Below are 18,757 nucleotides of genomic sequence, written 5' to 3'. Positions count from 1 at the left end.
GCAGAGCGGGGTGGGTGCGGGGTGGACAGAAGCAATTACCTCTTGCTTATCCGGTAGTCTGCTTGCTGCTGCTTTTCTCCAGAGGCAACCACTGACCTCTGCAGCTGGAGGGGAACAGAGGGAGAGATAGAGAGAAAGAATGAGGTCATTAGTGGCAGATCTGCGGCACGGGAGATACCTCCATGAAGACGGAATACAAGACTCTCCTGAAAGGTCAACCAGTATCCATGTTGCTTCTGAAGCGTTGCCAAGTTCTGCACTTTCACGTTTGAAACCTGCCTGGTAAAGGTAAAGTGTGCCGTCAAGTCAATTTCGACTCCTGGTGACCACAGAGCCCCGTGGTTTTCTTTGGCAGAATACAGGAGGGGTTGGCCATTGGCTCCTCCCACGCAGTAGCCTTCTGGCACGTACGCATCACTGTTCATTGTGCTGGCACAGCCTGAGTCAGATGTCAGCCAGGATGTTGGCCATGCGGTCTCTGGGGGAACATCCATAGCTCAGTGGTAGAGCGCTGGCTCAACCCTTGGCAGCCACTCCAGATAAGGCTGAGAGCTGCTGCCAGTCTGTGTAGACAATAATGAGCAGCCAGGGCGCTTTCCAGACTAGCTCCTCATTAGCAGCAAACTGCCTCTGTCAGGCAAGTCGCATTTGGGACGTCAACAGCAGAGGGAGCAGTCTCGCAGCAACTAACGACCCAACAAAACAGCAACTTTTCCATGCCAGATGTACGACATCCTTGCTCTATATTGCAGCGATTAAATTCGCAACGGGGCATTGGAAATGTGAACGGCACCCTGCTGTCCCCGTAGGGACTGCGGTGTCAGGACGCAGGAAGTGTGGAAGCACATTTCTGAGATATGTCCTGACCCGTTATAGGGTCTAGTCTGGAAAGCGCCCAGACGGACCAGCATGAGACAGCTGCAGACAGAAGATCCTGAGTCCAATTCTGTGCATCAACCCACATTTCCTATTTCTCCTCCTAAACTCTGGCTGTGTAGAGAGTCCTGGGGTAGATGAACCAAAGGCATGACTTGGTCTAGAGGCAGCTTCTTATGGGTATTTGGGTATTCCCTGGCCCCCGCCAAAGATCCATGATTGGACCTTTCCTCATTTTAACTCCCCCCCCCCTCCCCAGCATCCATGAGGATAATCTGTTTGAGAATCTGTCCCTCAAATGCATTTCAGCTGGTCTTTCTAAATGAAACAGGTATGCTCTCTATCAAACCATCTAATGGCATAGCGGGGAAGCAACTTGCCTAGGGAGCAAGAGGCTGTCAGTTCGAATCCCCACTCGTATGTGTCCCAGACAATTGGAAACACCTCTTTCGGGCAGCAGCGATCTAGGAAGATGCTGAAGGGCATCATCTCAGACTGCGTAGGAGGAAGGCAATGGTCAACCCCTCCTGTATTCTACCAAGAAAACCACATGGCTCTGTGGTTGCCAGGAGTCAACACCGACTTGACGGCACAATCTTTCCTTTTCCCATTATGCTCTCTACCACTGCCCAGCTTTCTGCAAGCTTCACACTCTGAAATCTGACTCTACTCCACGTCTCAAAAGGAGCAGAATCCTGTTGACCAACAGTCAGCTGGAGGCATTTCCAGACAGCCGAAGGTGCCGTGAAAGAGAGAGAGAGAGTTCCATGAGATGTGTACGAGCGCCCCCACTTTTACCTCTGCTCAGAACAGTTTTGCAGATCTGCATTGCTTGGAAAGCCTGCGATATGCATTTAACAAGAGGAAACAGTGGGATGGAGGAAAGAGGGGGCTACTCCATAGGAAGCGAGGACTCCTCCCTCAGATCACTTCCAGCTCTTCAGAGAGCGCCTGTCTCCAGCTTCAGGAATGGTTAGGAGCAGCAGCCCACAGGATGGAAAAGTGTCTCAGCCAGGAACCTTCCCAGAGCATTCCCAGCAGTGACACAATCCGGAAAACTGCCTCACAGTCTGAAAGCCAAGCCGAATGCAATGATGACCCACAACAGCCAAATGCAGGCTGGCCCTGGGAAGGGCTCTCTGGTGGACCGCAGAATTAATGGCCCGTCTGCACTGTGGATTAAGTTAATAATCTCCACATGGGCCAGTTTGTGTGGTTACTGAGGCAACTGGCAGGGACATCCACTGGAGGAGGGTTGGTTTCAGCTGCGGGTGGGTGAGCCACAGGGGAGATTCTCCTCTCCTCCTCATTCTTCTCCTCCGTCCTGTCACTAGGTGGCCAGTTTTCATTCTCGCGGCTTCTGAAGGAGTTTGAGTAACCAAACTGGTGCTTCTTCTTCTTCACACATCAGGGCAGCATCTGCCGTTTTGGTTTCAATGGTGAAAAATACATCAGGCTTGTTCACACAATGAGGCTGTTCACACGAGCAGCCAGACCCAGGTTTGGGCAGCGTGGGTTTGGATGCCCGTGTGAAGCATCGGGATCGGGCCAATCCCGGCGCTGCCTGATCTGCAAGCCCGAGTTTTTAACCCGGCCTTAACCTGGGTTAAAGAGGGCCGTGGGTGTGTGCTCGGGTTGCATGCAGCCTGAGCACACACAGAGCTGGCCGCCTAAAGCACCCAACTCACGGGGGAATTCCCCAATGCACTGGGCTGCTCGCACAGTACATTTTGGGATTCCTAGAAGTCAGGACTCATTTTCCTGGCCTCCAGTGATCCATGCTGCTCAGAGAAGCGCGGATTGTGTGAGCGTGCAATGGCTCGCCAAAAAGGAGATCAAAAAGGAAATCATCTGTCGGGAGGGTAGGTTCATCCCTGCCTTACACCGGCTCACCTCCCACCACCAATCATGGTAGTATGTACGACCTTAATCACTTGAATCTAGGTTTCATGTGGGTTACCAACATGAGTGTGATTGTGTGAACCCATGCCAAGGTGGGAATCTCGAGCTAGAAAGAAACCACCTGTGGATGGGTTCACACAATAACTTTAATCTTACATAAGAACAGCCCTGCTGGATCAGGCCCAAGGAGGCCCATCTAGTCCAGCATCCTGTTTCACACAATGGCCCACCAGATGCTGCTGGAAGCCTACAGGCAGGAGTTGAGGGCATGCCCTCTCTCCTGCAACTGGTACTCAGAGACATCCTGCCTCTGAGGCTGGAGGTGGCCTATAGCCCTCCGACTAGTAACCAATGATAGACCTCTCCTCCACTAATCTGTCTAAGCCCCTCTTAAAGCCATCCAAGCTGGTGGCCATCACCACATTCCATGGCACGGAATTCCATAGATTAATTATGTGCTGTGTGAAAAATTACTTCCTCCTGTTCTACAATATCCTTCTTAAGATACGGTTACCAAAGCTGTACACAGTACTCCAGATGTGGCCTTCTGGTAACCTACATAATCAAATCATAACCTTGGTAACCTACATAAAACCCTGCAATCAAATGATTGTGTAGTCAATTATCAAGCAAACTTGTCTAATTTATGATTATTGTGATTATTATTGTGATTATCTGGAGAGGAGAGCTGGTCGTGGAGAGGAGAGCTGGTCTTGTGGTAGCAAGCATGACTTGTCCCCATAGCTAAGCAGGGTCCGACCTGGTTGCATCTGAATGGGAGACTTGATGTGTGAGCACTGCCAGATATTCCCCTCAGGGGATGAAGCCGCTCTGCGAAGAGCATCTAGGTTCCAAGTTCTCTCCCTGGCTTCTCCAAGATAGGGCTGAGAGAGACTCCAACCTTGCAACCTTGAAGAAGCCACTGCCAGTCTGTGAAGACCATACTGAGCTAGATAGACCAATGGTCTGCCATATACTCAGTATATGGCAGTTTCCTATGTTCCTATGTTCCTATGATGATTATTAGGGTTGCAACATTTAATAGAAGCATGGGCACCTGCCTGAGTCATATCATTGGTCCATCTTACCCAGTATTGTCTACACTGACTGGCAGCCATTTCTCTACGGTTTCAGGCCGGGGTTTCCCCCAGCCCTACCTGGAGATGCTGCCAGGGACTGAAACTGGCACCTTCTGCATGCAGAGCAGATGCTCTGTCTATTTTGCAACAGCCCCATCCCTGATTAATCAACTAAAAACATACCCCAAATTAATTGGCAGCAGATTTAAAAATCATTTTAAATAGAAATATTAAAAGAAGTGGATATCTTGGCTATAGTGTTCCTAAGAAGAACCGCTGCAATGGCAGCGGTGGGGCATGCCTTCGCCTTGCCACCTGGCTGCTGCCCCAACAATCTGCCCCCTGAGACAGCTGCCTCCCCATCCTCATGGAAGGGCCGCCCACCCTGCATAGCCAGCATGACAGGTAAATGCAAAGTTAATTCCGCTCCATATGCTTCTGCACCATGTTAAGGGCAAACTCAATGGGACACTAATAATGTTGTCTGATCCTGCCTGTTTCCCCTTTTTGTGCAAATAGCAGCCACAGGGGGCCCTGATCTGATTCGGGTCTGCGGTGTGGGGAAGGGAAGCTTTCATATTTGCCCTGCCGTAGTCCCAGTCTGGATGAAGGTTGCTGTGGGTTCCAGGAGGGAAGCTGTCATAGGCACAGAGGGACAGCACTTGCTCCTCTTCCTAGGCCCATTCACACGTTATGTTCAACACTTGTACAGCAAGTGTACAGTGTACACAAGCACAGATCTGTACAAAGGTACGTCATTCACATGTTATGTTGAACACAGGTATCGTGCCGGTACCATGCATTTGAAGGGCCTGTATCCAGGCTCACTTTTAAAATAATAAATAAATAAATAAATAAATAAATAAATAAAATGAACACAGGTGCAGTCATTCACACAAACACATGTATGAGTGTACAGACATCTGTACACTCGTACACATAATGTCTGAATCGGGCTCCTGTTTCAAGACAAATTCTTGTGGTGCCAACACGGATTCTCAGATGTTCTTCTCGGTTTAGGCTTTGCTTCTGGTGAAATGGACTTCAGCTCAGGACTGACCGACCCCAGAGAAACTCACCATGTAGACAAGTCCCTCGATTTTGCCTGCTTACCCAAGGGGAGGCTAGCGACTTGATCCTCTCGGCTTCATAATCACTGACAAAGTCGTGGTAGAGTGCTATGTAGGGATGCCGATGGATGGTTTCCTTCTTCAGTGGCTGGAGGATCAGCAGAGGGTCTCCCTGGGTCTCGTAGGTGCAGCAGAGGTGAGGCAGCTGGTATTGGTCTGGCTGAAATAGGGTTGGTTAAAGGGTTTAGCACGGAATCTGCTTGTGAACCAGCAAAAAAAGAGGTATCCTTGTTTATTGATATTGGACCTTCAGTGTACATGGTGCTTTAGAGCAGGGGGGGGTCCTCAGCTATGGCCACTGCAATGGAGGGTGGTGGGGGCTGTGGTCTAACAGCATCTAGGGACCCAGGATTGGAAGCCTCTGTTTTAGCGGGTTACATGAGTTCCCAAAGGACATAGGTCCCTGCACCCAAGGAGCTTACAGTCTAACATTTGGTAGTAGAGGAAGACAATGAAGAGAACAATATGTACAAACACAGTTTATATATGCTCAGTAGTGGATGAAAATTAAGCCAAACCCTTTGTAGTCAACACAGGAACATAGGAAGCTGCCATATACTGAGTCAGACCCTTGGTCCATCTTGCTCAGTATCATCTTCACAGATTGGCAGCAGCTTCTCCAAGGTTGCAGGCAGGAATCTCTCTCTCAGCCCTCTCTTGGAGATGCCAGGGAGGGAACTTGGAGCCTAGATGCAATTCCCAGAGCAGCTCCATCCCCTGAGGGGAATCTCTTACACTGCTCACACTTCCAGTCTCCCTTTCATATGCAACCAGGGTGGACCCTGCTTAGCTATGGGGACAAGTCATGCTTGCAACCACAAGCGTCCGCATCTGACCCACCTGAGATCCAAGGGTCTGACACAAAGTTTCATAAAGATCTCTGGTCTCCAGGTGAGTCACATTCGGCCTCTGCAGGGCCACCTCCTCCTCGCCAGCCTCAGGGTTCTCCATCAGGAGTTTCTCATACTTGAGGATGTTCCTTGCCATTCGTCTGTTGCTTGGATCTAGTAGAGAAGACCGAGAGTTCAGTCTGTCTTCAGCTTCCTCCAGAGGTGACCAGAATGAGTGTGCTCCCTCCTGCCCAGATTTCTGTCATCCTCCCTACAGGAACATCAGAAGGGCCCTGCTGGATCAGACCAAAGGTCCACCTAGCCCGGGGCGGCTCACTCATGAGGCGGGCTGAGGCAGTGGCCTCAGGTGGTGCTGCACTATGAGGGGGCAAATGTGGCCATCTTGCCTCACTCACACCATTCATGGACATGGCCTTACCTGCCTACCACTTAGGGACATAGGAAGCTGCCATCTACTGAGTCAGATCTTTGGTCCGTCCAGCTCAGTATTGTCTACCCAGACTGGCAGCGGCTTCTCCAAGGTTGCAGGCAGGAATCTCTCTCAGCCCTATCTTGGAGAAGGCAGGGAGGGAACTTGGAGCCCAGATGCTCTTCCCAGAGCGGCTTCATCCCGAGGGGAATATCTTGCAGTGCTCACACTTCTAGTCTCCCATTCATATGCAGCCAGGGCAGACCCTGCCTGGCAAAGGGGACAATTCATGCTTGCTAGCCACATGGCCAGCTCTCCTCCCCTTAGACTGTTTTCACTGCTTCCTTCCTGGCTCCTCAATATGTCTGTTGGAAGTTAAAGGACTTTGCGCTGTCTCGTCTCAGACAGTGGAGGACAGACTAGTGAGTCAGAGGGCTAGAGGGTCAAGACATTGGTCATCCCTTCTCTACTGCTCTGACACTATCCCTTTGGATATGTAGATTGCTAATCTCAGGGATGAACTTCCTTCCTCTCTCTCTCTTCCCTACCTGCCCTTCTACCTTGCAACATGGCAAGCTCCTCTCCCTGCATCCTGTGTGCAGAGAGGATGCAGAATCCATCTGCATCCAGCTAGATAGATAGATTAGAGATCCTAACTCCTCACTTTCCTATCTAGAATGGAGTTCCTTAATAAATGCCTTTTATATTGATTTGAAACTATGAATTGGCTCCAAGTTACTTTACTCTCAGGATACACACATGCCTAAGTAAATTCCGCTGTGTTGTGCCTCTGTGCACTCTGCTAGAATGAGAAAGGGATTCTCTCACCACAGAGAATTTCCAGCAGCGTCACTGTCTCCTCTTCCACTCCCCCCGCCACCTTGTGCCTGCCCCTGCCCCCTGACTATGCTGATAGCGTGAGGTGGGTGGGTAGGGGCAGCCCTTGCTCCCTTCCCTGTGCTGCCCTTTCCCATCTCCCACCTGCCTTACCTTCTGGATCTTCCCTCCCTGAAATGAAGCCAAGCAAAATGCACAGGCCTGTTGGTGCAAGGCAACCAACCGAGGCCACCACACCACTGGGCTGTCCTTGCCGTCTTCACTGCCTGTGTCTTCTGAACTGCGGTTGAAAACCCAAGTCGGGGAAGCGCAGTGAAGGCGAGGAAGGCGCATGGCAGGCCCCTGCCTCCAGGGTGGATGTTGGCCCCCAGGGCAGGGTCAGCAGCAGGCGGGGGGAAGCCAGCAGCTTCTTGGCGCCAGCTCGATCAGTGCAAGCCCTCAAGCCGCCGCTGAGCTAGTCTAGCATCCTGCTTCCACGAGATGCCTCTGAACACCCCAGAAAGAGGACATGATAGGCAAATCGCCGTCTCCCATTGTCGTTTGTATTGTATTGTATTGTACTGGTATTCAAAGGCAGACATTGAACACTGAGAGGGGACCTGCTCTTGCAGCAGCAAGCGTGAACTGTAGCCTTTGCTAAGCAGGGTCTGCCCTGGTTTGCATCTGGATGGGAGACTACATGTGTGAGCAGCACTGTAAGATATTCCCCTTGGGGATGGGGCCGCTCTGGGAAGAGCACCTACCTGCTTGCGTGCAGAAGGTTCCAGGTTCTCTCCCTGGAATCTCCAAGATAGGGCTGAGAGAGACTCCTGGCTCTAAACTTGGGAAAGCCGCTGCCAGTCTGTGTAGACAAAACTGAGCTAGATGGACCAATGGTTTGACTCAATATAAGGCAGCTTCCTATATTCCTATGACTTCCTCTGCACCTGGAGGTAGCATAGATCCATCATCACTAGTAGTAGGACAGAAATGTATAATAGAACATTCACATTGGCCATTTCCACAAAGCAATAAAGGGTGCCCTGTGAAAAACCTGCAAACAAATTCTAAGCCTGAGTTTACTCACCCTCCACACATTCCCACAGGCTTCTGTTTTCTGTCCCAGCACAATCTAATGCTCCACTCACTCACTGAGCAGGGACTTTGCGTGATTTCTGCACCTCCGTCTGCTGGCTTGCTCTTGCGTTCCAAAAACAACCCTCCCCTTATTTGTTTGTTTGTTTGTTTGTTAAACTTATATACCACCTTTCATTTAAAACAATCCCAAGGCGGTTTACAAAAGTTAAAAAACATACAATAAAAATAACAATTAAAAGTGTTAAGCTAAAAATATGAAACAAATCTGATTTAAAATATATAAAATACAAAGATAAAAACTATACATGGGTAAAACACACAGAAGCAGCAATAGAAACAATCATGTAAAGGCCTGGATAAAAAGCCAAGGTTTAACAAGCTTTCTAAAAATTGTGATGGAGTCTGAGGAGCGAATGATCACTAGGAGAGCATTCCAAAGTCTGGGGGCAGCAACAGAGAAGGCCCTGTCCTTTTCAATAGTACTCTTCTAGTGAATGGGTAAAAGGTCTGGTTATTATCAGAAAGGAAGAACTAGCTGTAGATGGTGCTGCAAATATCACAGAAGGTCCCTACTTGGTGTCGGAACATTTGTGACATCATGCTGGGATGGAGGACAGAAGCCTGTGCAAGAGTGTGTGAGGAAATTCACACTCTGAATTTGCATGCAAGATGTTCACCTCGCACAACATATTGACATCTGGAAATGGGAAATCAAGACATGTGAAGCTGTCTTTTGTGGAATCGGATCATTGGTCCATCTATCCCAAGGGTTCTCAAATTTGGGTCCCCAGATGTTATTGGATTACAACTCCCCCAATCCCCAGCCACGATGGCCAATGATGATTGTCCAACAACATCTGGGGACCAAAGTTTGAGAACCCTTGAGCTAATCCATTCCAAATGTATTTGGGATTTTTAAAAAAATGCTTTTCTAATTTTTTAAATAATGCTCCTCAACTCCTTCCTTTCCACAAGTTCAGCCAGGAACCCTCTGTGGCAGGGGAGAAAAATCTAGTTCTGGTCTGCATTGCAACAGTCCCCCACTAGTTACAAACCGGTGACAAGAGTATGTGGAATTTATTAGGAACCAAACAAACCCCTTGAAGCTCAAGGATGACAAAGAGCATCATTTTAGAGACTGACTAGATACAGACATTTTCCTTCTAGAGGCACGTACCATAGTGAAGAAATTCTTGGGAGAGGCTTAAGGCATGAGAAATGTTTCCTGCCTTAAAAGAGAGAGGTGAGAGAGAGGAAGAAACAAATAGTTAGATATCGAAATATGTCAAAGTCTGCCTGTAGTAAGCAATGTAATCTCAAGGGAATTTTGTCAAAAACTCAACTGTGTGAGTGTATTAGCAGTGATGGCAGAAGCTGCATTCTGCAAATGGCCAGAGAAACACTCATCATTATTTATTACTATGAGCTGAGCTCTGAAAACAGTAGGTCAATCTGTTAAAGTATTTGACTAAAACGCAACCCCCCTCCCCGCTTAACTGAGAAGCAGATTTAAAACAAAAAACAATCTTTAAACGTCTGCCAGCTGCAGGTACAAGAGGCATTCTTTCTCCTCTCACACAAAGAATGGAATGCCTCTTCTTAGGACAGTGCTTGCTATGACACAAATTTTCTAAAAATGCAGAAAGCTTTTATTTTATCAGAATGATTTTTTAAAAAGAGATTTAATTGATTCATTCATTAGGACTGCAAGTGGTAATTAACTCATTGGTTAAAAACTTTGTAAAATTGACTAAAGAGGCATTCCAATTAACTGAGCATTACTTTTTTTAAAAAATGCACACTATATGTAATGTAAGTGCTTATAAAAACTGGAGTTGGCAGGCACCATTTTGATAGAGGCATTCCCCCTTCACTCTTGAACTAGAGAGAAAGCCTCTTCTAAGATGCGGCAACATATACATGCATCATCTAAAAACAAGGGAATTGTGCTTTATTTCATAAAACTACTATTGCTAATTAACTCTTTAATTAAGTGACAGCCTCATTGGAAGCTTTTACCTGCCATGAGGGAGATGGGAGTGAAACTTGTGCTCTATCAGCTGGGGCTAAGAACCGTTCTGCTCAATCTCCACAAAACAGCACTTGAGGTTGTGAGAGATTTCCACCCCCTTATTCCAGTTTTTGGACTGAGTAATTCCGTGAGTAATTCAAGCTGCTCACAGATTGGTGCATTTCACAAACTTATGTCTTTGGCCACCTTTGTTATTCAGATTCCTATGCTGAATGAAATCTCAGAAGATGGTGGCAGTACCTCCTGAGTGACTCACCTTGAAATAGGAAAAAGCCAGGTGGTCCAGAGCATCTTCAAGGCTCCCTTCGTCCTCTGTGTTCCATTGTCCATAGGAGATCCGAAAGAGACGGACGGCTTCCTCCAGCCATGCAATGGAGTGGTAATAATCCTCCATGTCATAAGCAACCTGTAAGAGACCCGGACTTAAAAGACTGCTGGACTAAAGACTACATGGACAGTGTGGAACAGAAGAAAGGGGTTGACCGTGCTGGAGATACATATTCTGAATCAAACTATTAGTTCAGCAGCTATGACAGCAGTCCACACGGTCAACCTTAGGGAAGGAGAAGCCTGCTGCCCTAATTTGCAAGCTGTGTGCAGTCATCTATCAGCCAAAAACAAGGTCAGCAGTGAGGAGCTTGATTGTGAGTGATGTCTCAGCTGGGTAGGGTGGTTTCCCCTCCTACTTTGTTCTGAAGCTGGGGACAGATTCTGGGTAGGGCAGGCCCATCCTACCAGCTGGAGCCTAACTCACCGTCAAGTTCCCTGCCTCTGGTCTTGTTCTTAATTTTATTTTTTGTTAAATTTATATACCGCCTTTCATTCAAACAATCCCAAGGCGGTTTACTGCAAAATGTAAAAACAAGATTGTAAAAAAGACAATTAAAATATTAAGCTAAAAATATAAAACAAATCTGATTAAAAATTTAAAACAAAAGCATAAAAGCAATACAGAGTACAGAGAGCAGCGGACACACGATTGGCAAAGTGGAGGTTGCATGGCTCCCAAGTTAGGGAAGGAGGCATTTCCTACCCCCATGTCGACCGTGTGGATGGTATATTTATTTATTTGTCATATTTTTATACTGCCTGACATCTCTAGGCGGTGTACAAAATTTGAAACATTTAAAAGTCAACACAGATTAAAATACACAACATGATAAAAATGGCACAAAAATGTATTAAAACAAATTATTAAAATTAATGCTAGTTAAAAGCCCACAAGAACAGGAGAGTCTTGAGGGCCTTCTGGAAAACAAACAGAGAAGGAGATGCTCTTATTTCAGCAAGGAGCGCCTTCCAGAGTCCCGGGGCAGCCACAGAGGAAGCCTAGTCCTGGGTTGCCACCAAACGAGCTGGTGGTAAACATAACCAGACCTCTCCAGAAGACTGAACAGGCAGCAGGGTTTATTATTTCTTGTTTACACAGTCAGACAGGTGTTATTGACTGGTTTGTTTTATCCAGACATCAAGTCCTCCCAAGGACCTGGGATGGCTGAATTTTATTGTCAATGGTTATAGATATCGTTGCAGAATATAGGCTGTTCCCAGTAAAGCTGCTTTTTGTAATTGGCTGAGGGTGATTTCTGTGGCCCCTATGGTGTTGAGGTGCTCTTCAAGGTCTTTTGGAACTGCACCCAGGGCGCCAATTACCACTGGGATTATTTAGGTCTTTTTCTGCCACAGCCTTTCCATTTCACTTTGTAGATCTTTGTATCTGGTGATTTTTTCTATTTCTTTTTCTTCTATTCTGCTATCCCCTGGTATTGCTTTGTCGATTATTTTCACTTGTTTTTCTTTCTTCTCGACTACAGTGATATCTGGTGTATTGTGTGGCAGATGTTTGTCTGTTTGTAGTCGGAAGTCCCATAATATTTTTACATCTTCATTTTCTTCAACTTGTTCAATTTTATGGTCCCACCAATTCTTGGCTACAGGTAGCTTGTATTTTTTGCAGATGTTCCAGTGTATCATCCCTGCTACTTTGTCATGCCTTTGTTTGTAGTCAGTCTGTGCGATCTTTTTACAACAGCTGATTAGGTGGTCCACGGTTTCATCTGCTTCTTTACAAAGGCGGCACTTGCTGTTTGTTGTAGATTTTTCGACTTTTGCTGTTATTGCATTTGTCCTTAGTGCCTGTTCTTGTGCAGCCAGTATTAAACCCTAAGTTTCTTTCTTCAAGTTGCCATTCTTAAGCCATTGCCAGGTCTTGCTGATGTCTGATTTTCCACATATATTGTGCAAATATTGACCATGCAGGGGCTTCTTTTTCCATTTTTCTGCTCGCTTCTTGACTTGTTCTTTCTTGTAGGCCTGCTTTGTTTCATTGGTGTTGAATAATTTTGCGTTATTGACCATTTGAAGTGCATCTTCTTTACTGCCCTTGATATGTTCTTCAAGGCCTCTTTTTTCCTCCTCTACTGTTTGATGGACTTGCAGCATTCCTCTTCTACCTGAGCTGCGAGGGAGGTAGAGCCTATCGACATCACTGCGGGGGTGCAGAGCATGATTGATGGTCATGATTTTCCTGGTCTTACGATCTAGCGTCTCTAGCTCTGCCTGGGTCCAGTCTATTATTCCTGCACTGTATCTGATAACAGGTATAGCCCAGGTGTTTATGGCATGTATGGTGTTCCCGCCATTGAGTTTGGACTTGAGGATTTTTCTAACTCTCCTGATGTCTTCACTTCCAATTTTTCTTTTAACTTCAATGTGTGCAATGTTATCAGCCTAGAGAATGCCCAAGTATTTGTAAGGTTCTTTCTCTTCCAGTTTCTTGATCTTGCTTCCATTGGGAAGTTCTATTCCTTCTGTTTTTCTTATTTTTCCTCTGTTCATTATTAATGCAGCACACTTGTCTAGTCCAAACTCCATTGCTATATCGCTACTGAATATACGGACAGTGCTTAGCAGTGATTCAATTTCTGACTGGGACTTTCCATACAATTTCAGATCGTCCATGTACAGCAGATGGTTGATTTTACTTGATGTTTTAGATGTTTGGTATCCGAGGCCTGTTTTGTTTAGTATTTGTGAAAGTGGGGTCATGGGGTCATTATTATTATCATTATTATTGTGAAAGTGGGGTTATGGGGTTGTTATTATTAATAATAATAATAATAATAATAATAATAATAATAATAATTCGATTTCTATACCGCCCTTCCAAAAATGGCTCAGGGCGGTTTATGACAAAGGAGGCTCTCTCTTAAATAGCCTGTCCCCGAGGATCAAAGGTAAATAAAATATTTTAAATATATTCTACATAAACAATTCCAAAAACCAGAACATCTTTACAACAACCATCAGTTATCCAGTGTGAAGTGCCTTACTATGTAGCAGCAGCTCTCTGAACCTGTGAGCTATGAACTTACGTAGCTCCCTTGTGCTGAATCTGAACTGTGGTCTATCTAGCCCAATATCGTCTACTCTGACTGGCAGCAGCTCTCCAGAAGATATCTGGCAGCAGAAGTGTGTTCCTCATTCTGCTACCTGAGGTCCTTTTACCTGGCGATTACAGGGACTGAACATGAGACATTCTATATACGAAACATGTGCTCTACAATGCAGGTCTCCCTCACCAGTGCCAGTAGAAAGAGGCCTCTGCGCTCTTAAGGCAAGCTGCCAAATGACCCCCTGTTGTCCACACCCTGTTTGTTTTAAAAGCTGGGGACAGGATGACACCTTGCTGCCTCTTTGCACCCCAATAAACTGCTGCCTGAGGCAACTGCCTCACTTTGCCTCATAGAATGGCCGCCCCTGTTCTGCATCTTGGCAGCTGGTGTTGGTACTGGGGATTTGCTTGACTCTTCCCCATCCGGATTTGGCTCTTACTAGAAGTCGAAGCCATGACATAATGTCCCACCCAGGATGGAGAAAGTGTGGACTTTCTGGCCTCTACTATTAGTAGCCCCATAGCTAGGGCCATTACAGCCTTGGACCCAGGACTTGGGGAGGGAGTTCAGCATAGAGCAAAGTACCATCAGTGCCCACCCACCTCAAACTGCTCAACTGCCTTGGCTTGTCCACTCTGTTTCTTGCTGGCCTGGGGTAAACAGCACCCCCTCACCTTGCCAATATGGAAGCAGTCGTCAGCTGATAGTGAGACGTCCATCCCTGGGCTGTAAATGTCAGGGAGGTGAGCACTGCTAACTTTCTGGAACCTTCCTTTGGCCAATCCCTTAACGCTCAGGGAGTAGACATCTTGCAGACGCATCACTGCCCGGGCTGCTCCTTCCAGGTCTTCAAAAATAGGCAGGTCGTCCTCCAGTCTGTGGTAGCCATTCTTGAATGCTGAAAAGGTCAGACGTGACAGGAAACCATTATCCACCTTGCTAAGGGGGCTGACCAGTAAGTGATTGTGTGTGTGTGTGTGTGATATGCCCTTGCTCTTCAGTAGGTGGTTCCAAGCCACTCTGCCTTATTCCTGTTGCTTCCACATCGCATAGGAACATAGGAAGCTGCCATATACTGAGTCAGACCATTGGTCTATCTAGCTCAGTATTGTCTTCACAGACTGGCAGCGGCTTCTCCAAGGTTGCAGGCAGGAATCTCTCTCAGTCCTATCTTGGAGAAGCCAGGGAGGGGACTTGAAACCTTCTGCTCTTCCCAGAGCAGCTCCATCCCCTGAGGGGAATATCTTACAGTGCTCACATGTGGTCTCCCATTCAAATGCAACCAGTGCAGACCCTGCTTAGCTAGGCAGACAAGTCATAGGAACATAGGAAGCTGCCATATACGGAGTCAGACCATTGGTCTGTCTAGCTTAGTATTGTCTACACAGACAATTTCATTTCAGATGTTGTTGGACTACAACTCCCATCAACCCCAGCAGCAATACCTTTTGGCCACTGTGGCTGGGGATGATGGGAGTTGTAGCCCAACCGCTTCTGGGGATCCAAGCCCAGAAACCCCTACTATATGCTGTGATCTACACTGTTGGATGTTCTGTTAGAAAGATGTACCTTGGGTGTTCTCACTGGCCTCCCTGCTATATACCACGTTCAGCCAGTCGGACTGCAATCTCTTGATGAGGGTGTAGGCCAGCAAAGGGTTAGCCACTGTGCTGTCGACTCCTTGATGCAAGGCCTGGATCTTCTTATAGAATCTGGAAGATGCAAGAAAGAAGAGAGGCAGCAAGGAATGATGAAGAGTACTGAACCCCAACTTGACTTATAGCTCGTTACATCTGTGGTCTAACCTTCCGTCCAAGAATAAGGGGTGAGAATCTTTTACTCATTGGACTCAGGAGCAGCTGCTAAGAGAGTTTTGGAGAGAATCAGTTTGGATTTTGCCATAGTCAAGGGAAGTCTGATGTTTTGTAGAGCTGAACAGAGCGGAACACTTATGTGCTTGCTGCTGCACCTTCAATACCAGGGCGCTTTCCAGACTAGCTGCTCAACAGCAGCAAAATGCTTCAGTCCAGGCAAGTCACATTGAAAAGGTAAACAGCAGGAGGAGCAATCTTGCAGCAACTAACAACCCGAAAAAACAGCAACTTCCTTACACCCGATATATGATGTCCTAGCTCTATATTGCAGCGATTAAACAGGGCATTGGCAATGTGAACAGCACCCTGCTGTCCCTGTAGGGACTGCAGTGTCAGGACGCAAGAAGTGTGGAAGCACACTTCCAAGATACGTCCTGACCCCGTTGTAGGGTCTAATCTGGAAAGCGGCCAGTTTACAACCAAGCTTCGTAAACATCCGCTCATCTGTTTGCACATTGTGAATAAGAACTGTTAACAAATAGTGACCAGGCCGAGAAGTATTTGTGTGTTAGGAGATAGATGGATTGGTGGTTTTGTTTTGTTTTGCCTTTTAGGACCTTAGTGTGCCACAACAAATGGTTGTAGCTTTCCAATATATTAAATCCATTTTCCTACAATAATTTGCGCCTAAAGCAGTGCATAATTCATTAAAAACACACACACACACACACAACCAAACATAAACCATCATACAAACTGTACAATATCAACATGGTGCAAGGCAGGGCTCCACAACTTAAGCCCTCCAGCTGTTGTTGAACTACAACTCCCACCATCCCCTGCTATTGGCCACACTGTGGCTGGGGTTGATGGGAGCTGTAGTCCAAGTACAGCTGGAGGGCCAAAGTTGTGCAGTCCTGGTGTAAGGGCTTGCTGAAGTTTGTGTCCAGAAGACCCCAGGTTCAAACCTTGGCTGGCAGCATCTCCAGGTAGGATTGTGAGGGACTTCTGCCTGGAGAGCTGCTGCCAGTCAGTGTAGACAATACTGTGCTAGATGGATCAGCAACTTCGTTTCTTGAGATAAATGATCTCAGAACAGTGGTACTGTTGCAGGAAAAAACCTCTAGAATCTAGCCTTCCTGTTTGATTCAGTCACTGGCTTTCATCCTCCTATCGTGGATAGGGAATGGGGCGTCTTGCCAGAACCAAAGAAGATTAGGCTCAATTCTTGCAGATATACTTGCTGTCTAACTGAATGGAGTCAAACAACAAGGGTGCGTTGCTCAAAAAAGCTTTTATTTCATGTCATGAAAGGCACAAGTATCATCAGAGAGCATCTGGCTGATACTGCGCGCCCAAGCCATACAGTTGGCTAGTTTTTATAGGTCTCAAACATACAAGCATATCAACAAGGCGATTAATACACGTTATTAGTTATTAAACTTACATATTCCAGAGGTGTCATCTAGAGCCTGAGAAGATGAGTTACTACCTGGCTTTTATGACAACTTTAATCCCTATGGCATCTCTTCGTACCAGAAAGACCCTCTTTCTGCTGACTGAGGAATTTAGCTAATGGCCTGTGTTTGACCACTCCTGGTACCTGTTATCTCTGGTGGGCTTCTCAACCCAAATTCTTGAGAGGGGGCCTCCCGCTCTTGACTTTGTTACCGAGAGGCTTCTCAACTCTGAATAACCTGCTGGCTCTATACTCCATTAGGGATATGAAGCAAACTTCCCTGAATTATACTTTGATACATACTTTTATATACTTATTTGTAGGCCTGGATTACACAATTCATTATCAGTACATCTGCTGGTCACCTCCAGACTTGATTACTGCAATACATTCTATGTGGGGCTGCCTTTGTATGTAGTCCGGAAACTGCAGTTGGTCCAGAAAGCAGCAGCCAGGTTGGTCTCTGGGTCATCTCGGAGAGACCATATAACTCCTGTATTGAAGGAGTTACACTGGCTGCTGATATGTTTCCGGGCAAAATACAAGGTGTTGGTTATAAGCTATAAAGCCCTGAACAGCTTGGGTCCTGGGTATTTAAGAGAATGTCTTCTTCTTCGTCATGAACCCCACCGCCCATTGAGATCATCTGGAGAGGTTTGTCTGCATTTGCCACCAGCTCGTCTTTTGGCTACTCAGGGATGAGCCTTCCCCATTGCTGCCCCGAGGTTTTGGAACACACTTCCTGGTGAAATAAGAGCCTCCCCATCTCTTACAACTTTTAAAAAGGCAGTCAAGACACATTTGTTCACCAGGCTTTTAATTAGATATTGTTTTAATTGCGTTTTTAATAGTTTTAATGTTTTTAATTTTAAATTGTTGTAATGTTTTAACCTTTTTATTTGTTGTTTTTATTGTTTAGTTGTAAACCGCCAGAGACTTGTGTTTTAGGGTTAGGGTGTTAAACAAATGTGTTTGACATGAAACATAAACAATTGTGTTCAAACAAACAAACAAACAAACAAACAAACTTCCTCTGCTTATGTGTTTCCAACATTCCAATAAACCCAACCAAAAGACTGGTCTGCAAGAAGATTAAAGAAGCAACAGAGAAAGCCCTGTCCTGCGTGCATGGCAGCCGGGCCTCTCTCATTGTCGGCACCCAGAGCAGAGCCCCCTCAGATGACCTTGTCAAGCGGGCAGCAACCCCTGGGAGCAGGCGGTCCCTCAGGTATCCCGGGCCCAAACCGTTAAGGGCTTTAAAGGTCAAAAACAGCACCTTGAATTGGACCCAGAAACAAACTGGTAGCCAGTGCAGCTCTTTCAGGATGGGTGTGATGTGCTCCCACCGGGCAGATAAAACCCTAGCTATTGCATTTTGCACTAGCTGCAGTTTCTGGATATTCTTCAAGGGCAGCCCCACGTAGAGCACGTTACAGTAATCCAGCCGCGACGTGACTAAGGTGCTTGGAGCGGTACGGCCTACCACTTGTTCTCTGGATCCTTGCCCGACCTGTCTGCTTCGATCTAGTGGAGAGATTGTTGGAGATGGCCTAGTTAATATCATAAATGCATCGCTGGGGTGGGTAGGGTGCCTCCTTCTCTGAAGGAGGCAATAGTTAGACCTCTTCTTAAGAAGCCTACCCTGGATCCCTCAGCGATGGATAGTTATAGGCCAATCTCCAATCTCCCCTGGCTGGGCAAGGTAATCGAGAGGGTGGTGGCTAACCAGCTCCAGGCGGTTTTGGAGGAAACTGATTATCTAGACCCATTTCAAACTGGCTTTAGAACAGGCTATGGGGTTGAGACAGCCTTGGTCGGCCTGATGGATGACCTTTACCAGGGAATCGACAGAGGGAGTGTGACCCTGTTGGTCCTCTTGGATCTCTCGGCGGCGTT

The 18,757-nt window shown here is 46.8% G+C and overlaps 1 protein-coding gene across 2 annotated transcripts in view; it reads right to left on the bottom strand.

Annotated features, from left to right (window-relative positions):
- Positions 1 to 18,757, bottom strand: part of P4HA3 (prolyl 4-hydroxylase subunit alpha 3) — a 37,580-nt gene that overhangs the window by 13,625 nt on the left and 5,198 nt on the right. For both annotated transcript variants that reach the window (XM_053310434.1, XM_053310433.1), the window contains exons 2-8: positions 15,158 to 15,300; positions 14,263 to 14,486; positions 10,450 to 10,599; positions 9,339 to 9,390; positions 5,828 to 5,991; positions 4,971 to 5,147; positions 40 to 104 (exon numbers count right to left, since the gene is read on the bottom strand). In XM_053310434.1, coding sequence (XP_053166409.1) covers positions 40 to 104; positions 4,971 to 5,147; positions 5,828 to 5,991; positions 9,339 to 9,390; positions 10,450 to 10,599; positions 14,263 to 14,486; positions 15,158 to 15,300 — 975 coding nt within the window. The remainder of the gene's footprint in view (positions 1 to 39; positions 105 to 4,970; positions 5,148 to 5,827; positions 5,992 to 9,338; positions 9,391 to 10,449; positions 10,600 to 14,262; positions 14,487 to 15,157; positions 15,301 to 18,757) is intronic.

This window comes from Hemicordylus capensis, chromosome 3, assembly GCF_027244095.1.
Source record: "Hemicordylus capensis ecotype Gifberg chromosome 3, rHemCap1.1.pri, whole genome shotgun sequence".
NCBI lineage: Eukaryota > Metazoa > Chordata > Lepidosauria > Squamata > Cordylidae > Hemicordylus > Hemicordylus capensis.
The sequence above is the reverse complement of the archived record's forward strand: the minus strand, read 5'-3'. Positions and strand labels throughout refer to the sequence as shown.